Raw genomic sequence first — 21,635 nt, 5'->3', positions numbered from 1 at the left:
TTAGTATTCTGTTTATTGATGATGTAAAAGTTGGGACTGTGCAGTGCTGTGAGTCCTTGTGTGTGTGTGTAATGGGCCAGGGTACACATGGTCGACATGTCCCCAAGATAGCAATTACTACCACACTCATCAGTGTACATTTATTCATAATGATCTTCACTATTTATTTGATGCAGCGCAAGTCTTAAAAATAGACTGTTGACGAAGTGTAAGATAGCAATATGACACACTTTGTGCACGGTGTAAGATATGGCTCTATATCTGAATAAGGTCAAGCCACATTAAAATGCCCCTCATAAAAAATTGTCCCTCCCAATATACTAGTAAAAACTGCTGTGTAGTTCAACATAGAGGTGCATTTGACTAATAAGTGTGTCATTGCATGTGGCAAAAATACAAAATACAATAAACTCACCAGAGTCTTTGGTTTTTGTAAAAGTGCTTCAGATTCTTACCTATTTTTCTTACTTCCAAAACATCTACTTTATGAACTGACTCTTCACTCGCTGCCTAATATATACAGCCTTATTTAGGAGCCATTAAAACCAGATCATTAAATGTTCTTCACTTTACCTGGGAGTTGATTTAATGTTCTGGATAACCTCTACCTTAAGGAAAAGAGGACAACAGCATGACTGTAAAGTAGAGCAACTTTTAAGGCTGCAGTACTCAACTAAAGACACTAGATGGTAGTACAAGATCAGTTCAGCATTTAGCCACACAGACCAAAACTCCTGTTTACATGTCCAGCTCCACCCAAACTGTCCAAAGGTCGTTGCTGAGCATACATCAGCTCCAGTATACCTGCATATCACACACTAGCTAACAACACAGCCTAATCTAAACCCGAACTGATCTAAACCAAGTCTGATCTAAACACAGACTGATCTACACCTAGTCTGATCTAGACCAGTCTTATTTGAACCCAGTGTAATCTAAAAAAAATGGTCTAAGCTAAACCAAGTCTGATCTAAACACAGTCTGATTTGAACCCAGTATAATCTAAACTAATTCTAATCTATACCCAGTGTGATCTACACCCAGTCTGATTTAAACCCAGTCTGATTCAAACCGAGTCTGATTTAAACCCAGTCTACTCTTGTAATATTTTAATGTTTTCTTTACAGTCTCTACAGGGGCTAGATGAGCTGTTTGTGTGCCTTTGTACATCTGTGTCAGCAATGGGTGTAACTTAAAGTAGATAACTGAAATCATTAGAAAGGGTGTCCATATGGAATTAAATTTGCTCCTTGCAGCAGTTTTCATTTTATCTTCCTATCTATATAATTCATTATTACATATTTAATGTGTTATATATTATTGCCATTTTCTACATATTATTCAATAATTAATTTGATTAATTATCAGTCTACATATATTAATTGCAGATATAAAAAATATATTACACATATCAAATATGATGCACTTGGCTTTCAAGGGTTAACCTTTTCAACGATAATCCAATCACCCAATAATGTTTCCTGGGCTGCATGTTTTTCCCCAGCTGGGTGACTGGCCAGAAGGTCATTACCAGCAGACACGATCGGTCAGTGTGTAGCTCCTGAACTGTGACTATTGATCCTGGTGTTAAATTGCTACAGCGCTGCTTTAACTGCAGTGATTCAGCACAATCCCGCTGTCCTCCACCACTACATCCACCTGAATCAGTAGGGGGTTGTGTGTCCCTGCTGTAAGCACACAGTGACCTTACCAAAGGAGAAAGAGCACAGCTCCTTCAGGCTGACGTCAGGTTGAGCAACAAATAGGAGCAACATTTGCCTAACAAAGTTATGCTAACTTTTGGCCTTATTCTAAGTTTCATCAATGAATGAGTTTGACCTGAATAAAGTCAAAAATGATTAGATTTGACTTATGTATTTCTGAATAATGGCTGTTCTGGTTTGCCTGTCTTGTCAGCATAATATCAGCATAATATATATTAGCTTTTTTCATATTTTAAATAAAATAACTTTGACATTTAATGAAATTTGCCTTTACATGCTTACACTCCCATTTGTGTATGGTGTCCTTTAGTGGCTCCAGGCCGGAGTAGCCATAAAACTGTCCCTAATTAAGTAATTCCGGAGGATTTCTATTGATCCATTTAATGTAATATGTGAAAAACAAATGTAAGACATACATTATATCTAAAACCTCTATAGATGAAAACTGACATCCGTTTGTGTGTGTGTTTGTGTTACACACCTTTCATCTGTGCGTAGCCCTGTTTCCCACGTGCCATACTGACTGTCCGTCTCCTGAACCAAAGTGTCTGTGTCTTTATGCTCATCCTGTCCACTCTGCTTTACCTGCTCCTATAGAAGAAAAGAGAGAGAAACATGAATAAGATGCAAGAATACATTAGAACATATACAAAATACAAAATGTCTCCACATTACCAGCCCTATTGGTCAGCTATTTTCTAAGTAGCTCAACTGATTTGAATGTTTGTCTTGGTACTTTTGGACACGTGTAGTTGTGTGTTGAAATACTGACAGTTGCCACAAGGAGGAGCATTACATCAGTAGCCAATGCTGAACTGAACTACACAGGGGTGTGACATCACTCCAACAGAGCAGGATCACAGCCAACCAGTAAGAAGGAGACCCCCAGTCAGCCTAGTGTGTGTGTGTGTGTGTGTGTGTTCCCCTCAGTGCAGGTAGACCGGCTGAGTGGAACACACACTGCCACGTGAACAGAACAGATGCTCAAAAGAATAAAAAAAAAAAAAAAAAAAAAAAAAACATTAGCAACAAAAATCAGCTCAGCAAAGCATTTATGACGGACATCCGAAAATAGTAAAATAAAAAGTTGTATTTTTAATATTCAGTGGAGAATAAATAAACAAATATATGTGAAGGAATATAGATAATAAATATACAGAATAAATGAAATGTCTTCATATATGTGACTTAATCGGAAAATAGTGACTTCACCAACTCAACTCAACTCAACTAAAAAAAAAAAAGAACACACATTTAGTTCAGATCTGAATTTAAAGGGAAAAGGGGGCAACATGAGTTACTGGAACAACCTCCAAGAAATGAACTGGGCAAACTGGTGAGAGTGGGTGATGGAGTGCGTGATAAACCTGTGCGTTCAACCATGTCAGTTTTAATGAGGACAGCTACAGAGGGTACAGTGTTCACATACACACACACATATACACACATTCAGGTTCCTGCATGAACTGATGGGGAAGGGTGAAGTGTGTGAAAAGTGTGCGCATCAGAGAGAAAACCTTGGGATTTTTGAGAAGAGGTGAAGAAAAATGTGAGAATAGAAGCAGTAATGTGTACAGTCAGTGTGTGTGTGTGTGTGTGTGCGTGAGTGAGTAAGTAACTGAGCAGGATGACATTCATCATCTCAGTTTTCCTGACAGGAAAAGAAAAAGGCCTCTGAGAACTGAACTGCTCTTTAGGTTAGGTTAGCATACCATGCTAACATCTGACAAACAGCTTAAACAGGCAAACACACACACACATACACACACACACAAACACAAAACCAGCCTACATCTGAGAAACCACTTACAGTACAGCAGACAGCCAACCACACACACACACACACACACACATGCACAAACATGAGCTAGTTGGTGTTAGCTGGTGTTTCTGCAGGTCTGCTTGCATGTCTGGGACTGACCCACAATTCAGTATGTAAGGCAAGATCCTTCCAAGGTCACTGCGCAAAGATGATTTTAGAATAGTTAGGGCTGCACCATTTAGCAACCCTATAGCATCCACCCATTACACCATAGCAACCATCTATCAACCTTATTACAACACCTCCAGCAACCACTAACACTTTTACAGGAACAACTCAGCAACACTTATATGATACCTTAACAACCACTTATGATACCACAGGAACTACCTAGCATCACCTTTAGCAACTACTTAGCAACTCTCTAGAAACAACCGAGCAACCACCTAGCAACCATCTTGTGTCCACCTGATATACCACACTAACCACCTAGCATCACCACTAGCAAGCACTAAGCAACTTTCTAGCAACTCTATAGGAACAACCTAGCAACCATCTAGCATCCACCTGATATATCACAGCAACCACTTACCAACTACCTACCAACATCTCGAGCAACCACTCAGCAACTCTATAAAAAAAAAAATAAAAAAAACAAGCAACAGCATAGCAACAATTTAACAACCCTGTAGCGTGGTTCTCATATTCCACAGCAACCACACTGCAACCACCTACCAACATCCTTAGCAACCACTAAGCAACTCTAAATAAAAACAACCTAACAACAACATAGCAACCATCTAGCAATCCATTAGCATCCACCCAATACACCATAGCGACCACCTATCAACTACTTTACAACACCTTCAGCAACCACTAATCAATTCCATAGGAACAACCAAGCAGCAACATGACAACCATCTAGCAATATAGCATCCACCTCATACTCCACAACAACCACCAAGCAACCATTTAGCAACCCTATAGCAACCATCTAGCAACTACATTACACCTCCAGCAACCACTAAGCAATTTCAAAGGAACAACCTAGCAACAACATGGCAACCCCATAGTAACCACTTTGGATACCAGCACATCTACCTAGTGACACCTCAAGCAACCACTAAGCAACTCTAAACAAAGTAAAAACCCAGCAACCACCTAACAACAACATAGCAACAACACAGCATCCACCCGGTATACATATAAACTATTTTACTTTTTAAAATTAAAGATGCTAATTCGTGTAAATTATCTCATTATTGGCTAAGCATCATATTAGCTTATTAGCTTAGTTTGGATTCCATTTGTAGATTGTAGGACTGCAGTGAACAGTATTTTGATTATTTAGATTTTTTTTATTTTTTTTTTTTACAAACGAACGAAAAATTAGTATTCCATGACAGAGACTCTTTAAACATCAAAGTCAGAATGAGCGTCCCCCTAGTCTGAGGAAACACTATAACCCTGCATTATAAAACACAGCTTTCTCAATGTCTGAACATGCCTGAACTGCGGTGAAACAGAGACCGCCAGGACCCACCTGATCCCCACAGGAATGATGCTACTTATGTTAATCACATGAGCAGCAACGTCAGGCGGAATGTATGAAGCACTTAAGAGGCTGATCTAAAGCCTTTAGCATGCTTTAACTGGGTTAGCGCAAATTTACTGGTATGGGTTAATTGAAAGAATTTCACTAAGCTTTATGTGGGGGAAAAAAAATGTGGTATGTAGACACTACAGTTTTAAAGGTGTACTCCACATGGATTATGTAAGGAAAGTAAGTGGCAAAAACAGCGGGTGTATCAAAAGTGTGTATGCTAACTAGTTTTTGAGTACATAATATTTAATACAATGTCAAAGTTGAGTTAACTCAAATATTTAGTGAGCCTTTGCAGTATACCATATTTTTCGCACTATTAGGCGCACTAACAAAGAACGTCTATTTTCTGGTCTATTTTTTTTTTATACATAAGGCACACCAGAACAGGGGGGTTGCCATGTTTTCCTTCTAATTCAGCAGGTCTCAATAAGCTAAGCAAACAAAACTGTAATTCTAAAAAAAAAAAAAAAACACTTTCTTTCAAAGTCAAATGAGTGCAGGATGTTAACCTACACAGATTTCTCTCCTGAAAACTGTTTATTTGGGTTATGAGTAACGTGCTGCCGTTTATTTACAGTAAGCTTAGATTCCCAATTTTTTTACAGCACTATTGCTGGAGCATTAGCCGCTAAACGCTAATGCTACATGCCGCCTGACAGTGCTAATGCTAATCCTGCTCCAAAAGTGCTAGTCAGGGTTAGCAGCAGACTACTGGCTAATAATACTACACCTCTGAATGGCAAAAGAGCTAGCACTTAGCATAGTAAGCGGCTAATGCTAATGCTACTCCAGTCTCAGTGCTGGAGAACTAACCTGAAACTCCTGTATGACGCTGCACTTCAGTTCAGCTTTACTGCTCCTTAAAAATGGTCTGGTAGAAGTCATACATAAAGGGCACTGACGATTTTTCGGAAAATTAAAGGATTTTAAATGCGTCTTATAATGCGGAAAATACGGTAGATAAAAGTATAAAAAATTTATTTACTTATATCACATACATACATACCCAGAACCAGAAAGTTTTTGAGTGTGGCTATTATGGAGTACTACTATTATACCTAGGGATGTTCGAAAATATTGATACTGTATCATATTGCGTTATTTTGTTTTGCAATACAGTATCAATGTTCTGATGGCATAAAAAGTACATTTATTTAGATCTTATAAATATTGTTTTTAACTGATTAAAACAACTTGCTTACAGTATTTTAATATTTTGTGAAATATTAAATCGTGACCTGCGTATCGAACATTTCAAACTTGCCAATGCAAAGCCCTAAATATGCCACACAGTGTTAGAATAAAGATTATGCATAACAATCACTTCCTTCTAGTACACAATGAGTTAATATGTTCATTTTAAAATGAAAAACGCACACTAACCTGTCAAACCAACAATATTAAAATAAATACACAGTCTATACCTTATCGAATTAGCTTGTAGTATGCAATTGAAACACTTTTTCTACAATAAAGTACCAGTCTAAAGATCGTACACACTTTTTTAATTAAAAAAGAATAAAGATAAAGATACTAAACAATTAAGGATGCATATGTAATTATGTAGTAAACAAATAAAGTGTTTATCCTTCACAATCCCCTGACCTAAACCCAACTGAGATTGGTGACTTGGGATAAGCTGAAACACAGAGTGAAGAAAAAGCAAACTATTGAAGCAACAAAAGTGTATTTTTTTATAGTATAATTTTTTTTGCAATATTATTGTGTACAATACAATATGGCACACCCTACAGTGGAAAGAAGTTATTTGGGGCTCCATAACATTCTGCTTTTTTGTTTTGTATGCAACACTGTTTGTATAAGCAAAATTCTCCTCTTCTTCCAATTACTGTAACACTACCCTCTACCTGACTACTTAATACTGCTTTTTCTGTGTGTTTACTGTCATTACGGTTGTAATCATTGTCAATGGATCTGCTGTTACACTGGAAGCTCAAAACACAAAGAAACCAAAGAAACCAACCATGCCCCCTCCCCATGCCATCATGGAAAATGAGGTAGATAGCAGCAGTTGGACTGCATGGACTGAGCCAATATACCATAAAAGATAACATAGAAAAACGCTTAAACCCATTTAAAGAGAACACACCATTCAAGCATCTAATCTAAGTTATGTTTCTATGCTGATTCACTGCCTTTACTAAATAACTCATTTTGAAGATCACTTTTTAATAGCGCATAGAACCCCATTCGCTAATCTCTGGGCTGGACCTATTTTATATTTGCTAAATATATCTATCTATTTATATGTGATGTGTGAACTTTGGTCCAGGACACACCTTCACACACCCTGACGCTACAAGCCTGTGTGAGACGCCCAAGCAGCATACCTGCTAAACACGCAGTGTTGTTGAGGAGCAGAGGGTTGCTATGGCCCAGGGGCTGATATGGACAGGTTGAGGGTGGAGTCTGGCTCTAAGCTCAACAATGTTCCATTCACACAAAGCACAGCCTTACAGAGTTTTAATAGCGGCCTTATCTTCACCCACAACACCCAGCACTTCAGCATTTACATCAATCATCAATTCATCCACTATAAAAGAGAGAGAGACAGAGAGAGACTAAGAGAGAGAGAAGGTGGAGAAGGAGAGAGTGTGAGAGTGAGAGAGACAGTACAACAAACACTGGATTACTTCTCCCCCTTTTCCTGTCCTTGTCCCCCTTCAACACTCAGACAGGAAGGGCGAGTTACAGGGAAGTGAGGGAACAATAAACGGATGGAAGACGGGAGGAGAGAAAGGCTGTTCGGCACTTTAGGATCAACAACACACACACAGGAGTTTGGCTGTGAAAGGCAGGCTGATACGATCCCCACATATACACACACTACTCCCTGATATTAGCTAATATACACATTATTTACTTATCATATTTTTTACACTAAAAGGTGCTCCTAAAATCCTTTAATTTTCCCAAAAATCATCAGTGTGCCTTATAATCTGGTGTACCTTATGTATGACTTTTACCAGTCAGATTGTAAGGAGCAGTAAAGCTATTCTGCTGAAGTACAGCATTATACAGGTTATTATTTTAGTTCTCCAGCACCAAGACCTGAGACTGGAGCAGTATAAGCATTACCTGCTAACTACACTTACCACTTACGCCCTTTTGCCGTTTAGAGGTGAGTATTATCGGCCTGTAGCCTGCTGCTAAGATAGCACTGCTGGAGCAACATTAGCATTACCCAATAACCGCGCTAGCTCTTTCGACATTCAGAGGTAAGTATTATCGGACTGTAGCCTGCGTGTTTACCGTGTTAAAACAAGCTACATGGGACGAACCGCCAGCTAATATCACCCTGGCTTACCGGAACACATTTAGGGTTCTTTAGTGTAGCGCTGTCAGGTGGCATTAGCTGCTAACAGCGGCTAGCCTAGTGGAAATCAACAAATCGAAGCTTACTGTAAATAAATGGAAGTGCTTACTCACCCCAATAAACAGTTTTTTTTTAAATAAATGTGTGTAGATTAATATCAAAAGCTTGTTTGACTGAAAATTATATATTTCTAAGGATTAGGTTTGTTTACTTAAAGTAGCTTAGCTTAACTTCACAGGTCTTGCCACCCAGCAGTGAGACCCGCTGAATTAGAAGGAAAACATGGCGACACCCCTGTTTCTTACTAGTGTCGCATAATGCACCTATTAATCCAAAAGATGGATTAATGGCAAAAGAGCTAGCACTTAGCGTGGTTAGCGGCTAATGCTAATACTGCTGCAGCCTTAGTGCTGAAGAACTAAACGGAAACTCCTGTACAATGCTGCACTTCAGCAGAGTGGCTTTACTGCTCCTTAAAACCTGTCTGGTAGAAGTCATACATAAAGGGCACTGACGATTTTTTGGAAAATTAAAGGATTTTAAATGCGCCTTATAGTGCGGAAAATACGGTAGATAAAAGTATTAAAAAATTTATTTACTCATGTCCATGATACACACCCAGAACCAGTGAGTTTTTGAGTGTGGCTATTTTGGACTACTACTAATATAGCTAGGGATGTTTGAAAATATTGATACTGTATCATATTGTGATATTTTGTTTTGCAATACTGTATCAATGTGCCTATGGCATAAAAGTATTACCTATTAATCCAGTGCACCCTGTGTATAAAAGTAGACCAGAAAACAGACGTAAAATAGACACAGAAAATCTGGCGCACCTCATAGTGTGAACATTACAGTACACTAGTGGCTACACACCTTTTCACTTTCAATACTATTTCAATATTTTTGACTGTGGAATATTTAGTAGTGAGGAAATTTCACAACTGTTCTTGTAGAACAGGTGGCATTCTATTACAGAACCACAATGGAATTTACTGAGGTCCTGAGAGCGAACCATTCTTTCACTACTGTTGGTAAAAGCAGTCTGCATGCTTCAGTGTTTGGTTTTATACACCCGTGGGATTGAAAGTGAATAGAACACAAACACCTGTATACGACAAGAGTAAAAAAAAATAAAAATCTAGAGCTGTGAAGAACTGAAATTACTCTCACTTTCAATTGTAGCCACATTCACTGAGTAGAAGAGAAGTCATGTTCTTGCACGCCCTGTTTGTTTGTGTGTGTGTGTGGTTGTGTGTGCATGTATTAAAAGTTATTCAGCCTACTCATTTCCTATTTGCCGGTAACTGTAATTCCCCATAAACACACTCACAAACCACCAACGTCACCTTCTTCGGGGTTTCTTTGTACTTTCCTATGGTGAGAAACAGAGGAGCTGGAGAATTCTAGGGAACTGAAGAGTGTGATGTGAAAACCACTGTGTGTAACACATACATCAAAGCGTAGCCTTTTCCTGTATTTTCTTTCAGGGACGGTTTACAAAAGAGGTAATTAATTGTGATTACTTGTAGTTATCCGACAGTCTACAACTTCCACAGGAGTGTCATGAGTGTTTCTGTGTTTAGCGGGAGGGCTTTGAAAGGGTGGGCTGTAGATAGTGAATGGGATATTTTTGGTTGAAACAGGACTCAATAAAATCACCTACTATGGCTTTAACTACTGTTTTCAAGTGGTTATGACTGGAAATGTGTCTCCAATGACATGAACAATAAGTCATAAAAGAGCAACAGTTTATGGAACAAACTAAACCAGTCCAAATTTCCAGAGACCATTGTTTCCATGTTGTACTATAAAAAGACAGACAGCAGTAGGGATGGGCCATAGGGTAAAAAAAAACAAAACAATATCTCTGGCTCCAAGTGGTCCAGCGGGCTAAGCCCCTGCCACTATGATCAGGAGATTGCAATTTCGAATCCTGTTCATGTAGCTTGCACAATTGGCCTTGCTCTCTCTGAGTGGATAGATGGTGCTCTCTTCCCACATGTCGCTCAGCACAAGGCGTCTGTGAGCTGATGTATCAGAACCGAGTCGCTGCGCTTTCCTCCGATCGCGCTGTGATGCTACTCAGCAATGCAGCATCAGCATCTGTTCAAAAAGAGGTGGTGGCTGACTTTACATGTATTGGAAGAGGCATGTGCTAGTCTTTACCCTCCTGGTGTTGGGGCATAATTAGTGATAGGGTGTTGTGGGTTGGGTAATTGGCTGCATTAATTGGGGAGAAAATGAGAAAATGATTAGTTATTAGTCCTGTTAACCTGCTTAAAGTGCACATTCCAATAAAAAAAAAACACTGTATAGGTAGGATAGGAGAGGTTTAATTATTTATTAATTTAATTAATTATCGTTTTCTTTAGTTGTTGTTACTAGTGCGATTTGTCTGCATTGTATGTAAAAGTACTGCATTGTGAATACTGAATATCATAAAATAATATTTTGACAAAGTTGCCCAGCCCTAAGATGCAAGAAAACTGGACCAGTTACCTGAAAATCATGTAGGTCTACATTTTTTAGTTGAGCTAAGTCACTAACAACAAAAGTTAATTCATGTCTGGTAATAGAGTGTGTGTGTGTGTGTGCGCCTACGTGCCTGTGTACACTCACTGAGAAGACTAACTGCCAGGAGATACATTAAAGACCCTAATTTAGAACAATAACAGAATTATACTGATCAAATTAGTGGGTTAACATTAAGAAGCATGGAGTAAATTACTGTAAATGGCACAGTAGGGCCAAAAGCTTGTCTAATATATAGGCTATCAAGGCAAAGTCAGTCCAAAAAAGGGTGTGGCTTATGCACACAAACATACCCATGGACTCTTTTTAAACATCCACATCCCACCAATTTTCATCCATCCAGCACCATTTATTCACACACATCCATAGCTATCCTCCATGCCATCTATCCCCATTCATATCCATTCCTATTCATACCAAGCCACATTCATAACTCCCACCTTCCCCATGCATATCCACCCATATCTATCTCTATTCCCTAATACCAATCTCTATTCATCTCCTTCTATTTTCGTACCAATTCCTATTATTATTATAACCATCCATACTCATATCTATACATCTCAATGCATCCTCATTTACTCACACCCATCCAAAAATGTTCTCTTTACCAACATTACTATACATCCATCATTATCTCCATTCATACCCATCTATCCATCCATCCCTATTCACATTTATATGTCAATCCATATCTATTTTCATTCACTTATAGCCATCCATAGTACATATTCACTCATCTCCATTAAATATCCATGACTATTCATAACTATTTCTATTATTCATATCTTTCCCTTTTTATATTAATAATCTCCATTCATTTCCATCCTTATTCTTATCTGTAGATCCATATCTATTCATTCTCAACCATAGCTAACATCTTTCCCACACTTCCTCATACATATCCATCCACCTCTATTTTAAATATTCATCTCCATTTCTATTATTCAAATTCATCGCTATTCATACCAATTCCTATTTTTCATAATAAAAACTTTTCGTATCCATATACAGCTCTGGAAAAAATAAGAGACCACTTAAAAATTATGAGTATCTTTGATACCAAATTGAAAATAATCAAGAGGAAGGTGGATGATCACAAGCCATCAAAGCTGAACTGCTTGAATTTTTGCACCAGGAGTGGCATAAAGTTATCCAAAAGGAGTGTAAGACTGGTGGAGGAGAACATGCCAAGATGCACGAAAACTGTGATTAAAAACCAGGGTTATTCTACCAAATATTGATTTCTGAACTCTTCAAACTTTATGAATATGAACTTGTTTTCTTTGAATTTATTTGAGGCCTGAAAGCTCTTAATTTTTTTTTGTTATTATAACTATTTCAAATTTTCTGCAAATAAATGCTCTAAATGACAATATTTTTATTTGGAATTTGGGAGAAATTCTGTCTGTAGTTTATAGAATAAAACACCCCTGGTCATTTTACTCAAACATATACCTATAAATAGCAAACTTAGAGAAACTGATCCAGAGACTGAAGTGCTCTCTTAGTTTTTTCCTGTATCTCCATTTATTTATTCCTGTCCACAACTATTGTCCTTACCTTCCATCCCTTATTCATATCCATCCATCTCATTCCAGAGAACACAGTTCCACTGTTTAACTTAAGGAGTACACAAACAATTGTACATTTTTGATTTACAATCTTGACAACGCAAAAAAACTATTAGGTTCAGAAGGCTTTCACGACTACTTTTAAACAAGACAATGCTTTATCTAGTATAGCCAAAAATGTCTGCTTAGCCAACATACTGCTAGAAAACCCAATGGTGCACTTATTTGGGCCCAGTATGCCCCTAGTTAAGTGAGTAATGCAATGTCAGGAACCCTATAAGCAGGTATATTAGAGATTACTGAACATCTCCACACGCTGGGAGATGATTCAGGCCTGCTGTTACCACACTCCTTCTCTGTCCCCTTCGGCTCTTCCGCTTCTTTCTTTTTTTTGTTGTTTTGTTTTTTTCTCTTTTCTCATTCTCTGTCAGCAGCAGCATTTTGGAACAGAATCTGGAGCATGTCTCAGCGTGCACAGTTTACACACCTCTCCCTGTTTTACCAGATGAACGCCCACCCTCCACAGCCTTTCTTCCGCATCATGTTTCTACAAAAGCCTGCCGCTCTGGTGTTACAGAAAACCTCTTTGCTGAAAATCAGTGTGACCTTTTATAAAACCATACATTAAGATTGAGAGCACTATAGGAGGACAGCAGAACCTTTCATATTTGGTTTGTAATGAAACTTCCATTAACCTTTAGAACATCTCCGAACTGGTAGTTTTAAGGTCAAGATTAAAAATATATACTACTTTCTTTAGTGGTCTAGAGGCCAAGGCGATGCAGTGGGGTCAAAAACCATTTTAGAGGAAAAAAGCCTGTTAGGAAGAGTATTACTTTACTTGGATGGTTTAGTGTAGATGCCCTGTAGTTCCTTAACTAACATTTAAATAAATGTCTATTAACACCAGCTAACACCAACCTTAGACCTACAGTTTTAATGTTGGGATATGGGTTAGATTTAAGGCTTTAATTTTAAGTTTATAGTTAATGGTTAGGTTTTAGGGTTGAGTCAGAGATAAGGTTGGGTGTAGAGTTGGGTATATATTTGGACACCATAGATAAATCTCTTATATATCCAAACACATGCCTCCACACATTTTAATACAAGCTAGATCCACTTTTGTGACTAAAAGTATTCTGAACAGTTAGATCTGGATCACAAACGTCAATTCTAGAAGAACCAGAGTTACATTTATGCTGCTCACAATAGAGTTCACACTCTCAGTCAATCTAGAACCTCCACAATATTAGAATGATGGTTATTTTCCTCACATTGATGCTTGGGAAGCACCGAATATTTAGCAACAGATATTATTACGCAATCAAAAAAATCTTATTGATTCTTATTGACTTATTGACTTATATATTTTAAGCCAAACTGAGTTGATCAGAGTTGGCTTAAAATAATCAACAGACAGGAGAGTTCCCTTTAGCAACAGCGGCACAAAAAAACAAGCCCAGGAACTTGTCCAATCATCAACCATCAGCGAGTAATCCAGTTTGGAACCAACTGGATCCCAGCTTTTTCTCCCAACTATGACGAATCATGATTGGTTGATTCAGTTTGTCCTAATCTGACCTGCAAGGCCTTCAGTCCATCTCTGAGGACCTGAACAATGGGAGACCTTACTTAGCTATGTCTGTCCAGTACCTAACAGCAAAACTGAACAATAAAATTAGACTGTAGCACTGTATTGGCTCATGCTGTGTTCCATTTGAATATGGATGAGATTTTCCTAGTTCCAAGTAGGAAACATGAACTGAAATGCTCCTACAGGTTGGATTTCCTACTGGAAAAGTTCAGACCCCAAGGATGGGTAGCTGGACAGCACATCAGCATTAGTAGAAGCAGAAATATTATACAGTTTATTTACAGTTATTTCTATTAGTTTCTCTCTAAACCAGTTGTACAAATAGTACTGCACAACTTGATGTTTGAATGCGCAAAATACAGGTATCGCTAACAATGCTAAACTGGAACAATGCTAACAATAACAGTTGAACAATTTGGATGTTACGTCATTCCCAGCTCTGACATCAGACATCCAAGGTAAGTGGAACACAGCATTAGCATTTCTGAATGTCATCAGTATATACTGGTATGTACTGGTGTGTGTTGGGTCTCTTACAGGAGAAGGTGTGCTGGGCGTGGCCGGTGAGGAGGGCGTGGCCCTGCGTCGCAGTGACAGCCGCTGTTGGCTGCGGAGGCTAAACCTGCGGAAGGACTCTCGGCTGCGACTGGCCAGACTGCGTAGTGAGGCAGCCCGTTTAAACCCGCTCCCTTCCTCTACTCCTCCTCCTCCATCTCCTCCTCCTCCTCCTCCACCTCCTCTCTCTATACTGCTGGAGACGAAGCTGAGCGCCCCCTGCAGGGAGCGCCTCACGCTGCCCACCCACCCAGACATCTGGGAGTGGGCTACTGAAAGCTTATCACCAAGGTAATCCATTTCTGGGTCCAAATACACGCAACCAGGGTGGGCAGAAAGTGGAAAGACCCTTTAATGCTTTGAAGAGCTTATCTCTGGGGTTCAGCTTGAGATGACACCATCCATGGTCATCGCATGATATCCAAGTAAAATGGTGCTGTTATGATGTTGTTCCTTTGTGAGCAAAAGTGATGGTACAGTCAATGAGAAGTTCAAACTTTGCAGAATTTGCTTGCGTATTTGAGCTTCTTTGACTCTTTAAGATGGTACAGTCCACTTTGAGAAGAATCTCAATGCTCACGTGAAGCTGTTATATTCTTGAAAAGGCTTATAAATACGTTTATGTGCTTTTTAGCTTAAGATGATATAACCATGTCCATCAGAAGGTCCACAATAGAGCTGGCCCAGTTTTACACACTTTTATTGGAAAAATAAAACCTTTTTGAGTTTGTTAAGCTTGAGTTTGTTGAGTACAGTCACTTTGCTCATACAGGCAACGTTAACTTGACCTTTTTGTATATTGTTCAGCTTGAGATAGTACAGTCCATGTCCATCAGAACATCAGAGGAACTTCAAAAAGGTCAAAGAAAACTCCAAGTTCACCAGATTCCACGCATTTTATTAGAACTGATCACTTCCTGAAGACTCCCGGAGGTTCGATAATAAAATTTCGATCGTGGTGTGTCCCAAATAGTGTTCCTCAGACCAGATACATTGAGTATCTGGAGCAGCAGAAGAACAGGCTGTTCTTGACTCTCTGCACTGCAGCATCCAGCAGCTAGTGGGCTGCCCAGTGTCCGACTTTACAGTGCATTTACTGCCCTTTTACAGTACCTCTGTAATATTGTTCTAAATAAAGCTGCGTCTCTAACCGCAGGCCCAACGTCTGCACTGTAGCACAATTAGCCTCACATACACACACACACACACACACACACACACACACACACAAGCACTCACTGACAGTACAGCTCAGTCACTGGCATGTGCACCACTGCAAATCTACTGCGCCTAGAAATGCCCCAGTAAACCGAAGGGGAGTACTCTGTCCTCAAGAAAATTCTCTGCTCTGATTAATTTAGTTATGATTCTTTAGAAAATGACTTTAATTTACTTTTGATTATAAATAAGAGTATGAATTATCTGTCAATTTGTTTCAAGAGAATTATAGAGGTCCTTGAAAAAATTTACAATTTCTCAAAACAATACCCAAATTCTAATTCCTTTACAAAATGATTCAGTGACAGTTTTTAATTTCAGTTTCAATATGACTGAAATTGATTTGATCTGACTCACTGATTACAATTCTTAGAAAATGATTCAGTGTGTCATTAAGTGACACATTTCACAACAACTGGATTCAGATGAGTTAGTGATTTTTTATTTCACTATGAATTAATGCAGCAATGTGAGTCAACTGCACTATTAGGAAATTACTCAGTGTTTCTTCAAATTTAATGTTAAATCATTCCACTTCTTAACTATTTGAGAGTGCATAAAGTGTCAAATTTCACATCAATATGATTCAATTATTGCGGAATTATTGTGAAGTGTGAAAATTCTTCACAACTTAAAATCAATTCAATTACTATTCTTTAATTAAACAGTCAATGAATGGAGTTGCACATTTCACACTTTAATTCTGTTTAATTCCTATTCTTTTGTTTTTTCAGCAATCTGATTACACAGAATTGCAACTGTTAATTAAATAATTTAATTCGAAATTAATGAAACATAATTTAGTCTTTATCAATTGCAGTTCTTTGGAAAATATCTAATTTCATTTGTTCTATTTAATTATGGTATGATTCACACCCACTCTGAAAATGCAAATATCACTAGAGGAAGTGTGTATATAGTATGGGAATGTAAACAACTAATAAAACTCTAAGCTTAACACACAGGCTGGGTTCCTTCGGGCAATAACTCCGTTTACGTTCACAGCTTGAACACTGAATACTTTTATAATGAATTTGAATCCTTAATGAATCTGGATGTGCAGTTTATCAACAGTGCACCTCTACACACCTAGTGAACGATCGCCCACCAAGAGCAGCAATAACAAAGTTCTATTGATTACGCAACTAAAACGCAACTAAAGCCAGAGAACATGAGCACGACCCGACACTGGAGGAACCAAACAGAAGGTCAGTGAAGCTTACTGGGAGTGTGTGTAAAGAACTGAGCTTTATCTGAACACACCAAACACTCCCCACCTTCTCAACAGCTACGATTACAGTTAAACGTTTCTGATTTAGAGCTTGAGAACACACAGTTACCCAGCTATATAGCTAAAGTCTCACACATCTTAACCAGCCACGTCCCAAACCTTCAGGGCAGCTGCAGCTTCACACACTCCAGTCCCGAACCTCCCAGAACTCTCTCAGTCCAGAAAAACTTCCAGAAACACGATCACACACTCTCTCTCACGCTCGTCCTCACGCTCATCCAATCACGCGCCGGATAACAGCAACATAAACCAGCCTGGAAAAAAATTCTCCACTGGACAGTCCGAACAGAATCCAGAGTGAACGCAGGCACACACACACACAGGGAAAGGGAGAGGAAACAATGAGGCAAGGACCGCTCGCCCTTCAGCTCCAAACGCCTCTCTCTTACTCTCTCTTTCTCTCTCTCTCTCGCTTGCTTGATTTCCCTCGCTCGCTCTTTCCCTGTCCGTGTCCCTGCAGGTAGTGGCAGGTAGAGCAGAAATGCGTCACTCTCCAAAACCCAGCAGAGCACAAATACACTGAGGGAGGGGAGGGAGAGAGAGAGACAGAGAGAGAGAGAGAGAGAGAGAGAGAGAGCAAAAGGAGGTGACAGAGGGAGAATGCAAAGACAGCAACAGAGAGAGAACCACAACGGACAGAAGAAAGCGTAAAGGAGAGAAGGAAAAAGAGAGAGATAGAGAAAGGGGAAAGTTAGAGAGAGTGGGGAAAAGTGAAAAAGATAGCAAAAGAAAGTGAGAGTAAAGGCAAAAGGAGAGGCGGAGAAAAAAGATGAGAAGAAGAAGATAAGGAAGAGGCTAGGAAGAGAGAGGTGAATGAATATAAAAAATGATAGAGAGGACCGAGATGAATGAAAAAAAAGAAATGGAGTAAAAGCAAAAAGGAAAAAAGATAAGAGAGAAAGATAAGAGAAACATAGAGTAAGAGAAGCAGACAGAAGTGTAGTGGGGCTATGATTCAGAGAGTAAAAAAGAGAGAATGTGTTTGATGAGAGAGAGACAGAGAGAGAGAGAGAGAGAGGAAGGGAGAGGGATACACACTGCAGTGTTCCCCGTTCTCCTCCACCTTAAGGGGGGGGATAGTGGTATTACGCAACAAGGCACGAGAGTGACCAGGAGAGAATAAGAGAGAGAGGATGGCTGAGATGAAGACAGCAAAGGGCTGGCACTGTGTGCGTGTGTGTGTGTATGTGTGTGTGTGTGTGTGTGTGTGTGTGTGTGCGTGTGTTTGTTTAGCAAATGGCCACCTGCCATGCAAACAGCAGCACAGTGACTGATTCACCCCTGCGTTCAGTGTGTTCACTATGCTGGCTCACGTTTCTGCAGAGTCACTGCGCTGGAGCGCACAACATTCACAGCACGACTCAGAAAATAATACGTAATCAATACCCGTCTGTTCAGCTTATTGATCACCGCTGTTCTAGAAAATCATACCCAGTACAAATTATTCACTGTAGTTGGAAATCTACTGTGAGGACCTTTACATAAAGATGTTTTACCAAATGATTAATACACTGCCTGATGCCTGAGACACTGTTGTACCATAGTTTAGAAAGGATTTGGGGGGTTGTGTGGCAAAAAAATAGTCCCTGAAGAAAATTATTGAACAATCTATATAAATCTTAGAAGACATCTGTACTGGTGACACACTAGTGGGTGCAGATAGTAAATAAAGTGACTATATATGTAGGGCTGCAACTATCAATTATTTGAATAATTGATTAGTCCAAAAACAGATTGGTTTATGAAATAAAATGCTGGAAATATTTTTTTTTTCTTTTTGAAAAATAATCGACAGATTAAAGTGTAGTAAAGTGTATAAGCAACACACTACCTTCCATTATTTAAAAATATTAGTGTTTACATAAAGAATTAACCAAACAGTTACGTGGATTTTATTATTATCATTATTTAATAACCCAGCAACAGTAAACGCAATGGCTGTGATTCTCAAAACCCTTCCACGCAACATCAGAGCCTTAAAAAGGCCTGGAACAGTCACTGCTTTTAAGGTGGAATGGGAAAACACGCTAACCGTGAGTGAGATATAAATATACTAAAATCAAGACTAATCTTGTTTAACTACTCTAGCAGGCTCTAGTAACATTAAGTGAAAGGAAAAAGAAAATTGCTGCTAATGTTAGCTTGATCAAAACTATGGCAGGTTTAGGAAATGCTGGTTGAACTGCCACATTTAAGATGGAATTTAAGGCAGAAGTGAAAATTTGGGGAAAAAGGCTAATGTTAACTTATTGGTTAACATTAGTGAGATATAAATTTACTAAGCCGCTAATTGTGCTAAGTGCTAGCTCTTTTGCTGTTGAGAGGTGAATATTATCGGCCTGTACCCTGCTGCTAACCCCGACTAGCACCGCTGAAGCAGCATTAGCATTACTCGGACTGTAGCCTGCATGTTTACTGTGTTAACACGAACAGCTAGCTTGTAATTCCCTGGCTTACTGGAACACTTAGGCTTCATCAGTGTAGCGCTGTCAGAATTAGCCACTAATCATGCTAAGCACTAGCTCTTTTGCCGTTCAGTGGTGAGTATATTGATGGAAATCTGAAAATCTAAGTGCTTTACAGTTTTCAGGAGAAAAATCTGTGAAGATTAACATCCAGCACTCGTTTAAAAAAAATATTTTTTAAGAATTACAGTTTTGTTTACTTAACCTTAGCTTAGCTTAGCTTTACAGGTCTCACTGAATTAGAAGGAAAACTTGGTGACACCCCTGTTCCTTACTAGTGTCACATAATGCGCCTTATAATCCAGTGCACCTTATGTATTAAAATAGACCAGTGGCTACAAAATGCATCCATCTTAAATGGTGCTTATCTGTCATGGCTTTGCTAGCAACTGTACTTATGTGTATAATAATTTACACCCAACTAATCGATAAGTTGTTGCAGCCCTATATATATATATATATAGTGTATTATATTAATGTCTGGTTGTGAATGAACTATGAAAAGTTTGAGTAATTTTGTCATCTATGATGGCAAAAAAAATCTCAACACATAAAATAAAGATTATACACATATTTCAGTAAATTATATATAATGCAATTAAACATTAATGCCAACTTAAATCAGAAGTTTAGCACCACACCAACAATACACCTTGTTTCCGCTTTGACACAAACAACAGACATAAATCTATGTGCAACAGCTCTAAAGAATCAACAGAGCCATTCACATAGAAACATCACCACCTGCTGGACAGATAACACACCCACTACAGTGCCTGAGTCAGGTGACAATAAACTGGTTGTGCAGCTCAGACCACAGAGAGCAGCTATATTTATGATGCAGCCCAACATGACCTGCATGAGTGAAAGTGAGTGAACACCTAACAAGCTCAGGCCTACAGAACAAATGCAGCACCTGAAAATTAGGAACTAACCTGTTCTAATTTTAGCATGTTCTTTTATTTCAACAGCCCAGTCAGATTAAGACTATGACCACCTACCAACTTCCTTTATGAGAAAGTTACTCACACACCCACTCGGTCACTGAAACTAAAGACAATATCATCATATACTAACACCGTTTACACACAAAGCAAATGGCAAAAGTCATGGGACACCAGTGTGTAAAATGGTTGATGAAGTGTTACTTTAGTGGATGGCTTGGGAATGTCCACACTTGTACAAGATGTGAGGTGTTATCTTGTGAGTAAGGTAGAACACTGGCCTGCATGCTCATGGCAAGATGATGTGAATTATTAGGAATTACAGGAATACATTACAGAAGGCATTACCACCCAAGTAGACAGAGCAGTGGGTGGTAATGATCATACACAGCAATGTCTGGCCAATAGACAAAGCAACTGTGCAGAAATTACATTGACATTCAGAGCAAAAAAAAAACTCTTACACATATCCCACAGGTCAATGCAGAATATCGTAGCTTCAGTGGGGCATGGCATAAGTCATGGGACACAATGATAGTTCCTGTCGCATGACATGTGGCATGTCAGTGTATTTAAGTATTTAAATAGGTGTAGTGTAGGTGACTCTCTCATGAACGGAGATCACTGGTCATGGTTGTAATCAGTTAAATATACAAGTACCCACTGTTGTACATGTATCTATATACGAAACTTCTATTTGTTTTAATTGCTTCAGGGCAACAAACACAGCAATCAAAACTACAGTGTTTACAAAAATCCAACAGTTATTGGTCAACTGATTCTGAGCTAATGGTGACATCAGCTCATACACTCAGAAATTACGGTAGTTGGAAGCTGGTAAAGAAACAGGCACTGTGAGTCAATGCAATGCCAGGATGGGTGATCTGGATGATGACATGCCTCATCAGCACTTCATTACAAATATGGACATTAATAGACTGAGCATCAACACTTTGACAGAGGAGTGCCCATAGACAGCAGATTATTTACTTTAGTATGTGTATATATTTAATACATAATATATACA

The 21,635-nt window shown here is 38.9% G+C and overlaps 1 protein-coding gene across 12 annotated transcripts in view; it reads right to left on the bottom strand.

The window, feature by feature from the left end:
* The window catches only part of si:ch73-138n13.1 (uncharacterized protein KIAA1671), a 98,073-nt gene that overhangs the window by 6,742 nt on the left and 69,696 nt on the right, over positions 1-21,635 (bottom strand). For all 12 annotated transcript variants that reach the window (XM_049485484.1, XM_049485488.1, XM_049485494.1 and 9 more), the window contains one exon: positions 2,206-2,315. In XM_049485484.1, coding sequence (XP_049341441.1) covers positions 2,206-2,315 — 110 coding nt within the window. The remainder of the gene's footprint in view (positions 1-2,205; positions 2,316-21,635) is intronic.

Source organism: Astyanax mexicanus, chromosome 12 (genome assembly GCF_023375975.1).
Source record: "Astyanax mexicanus isolate ESR-SI-001 chromosome 12, AstMex3_surface, whole genome shotgun sequence".
NCBI lineage: Eukaryota > Metazoa > Chordata > Actinopteri > Characiformes > Acestrorhamphidae > Astyanax > Astyanax mexicanus.
The sequence above is the reverse complement of the archived record's forward strand: the minus strand, read 5'-3'. Positions and strand labels throughout refer to the sequence as shown.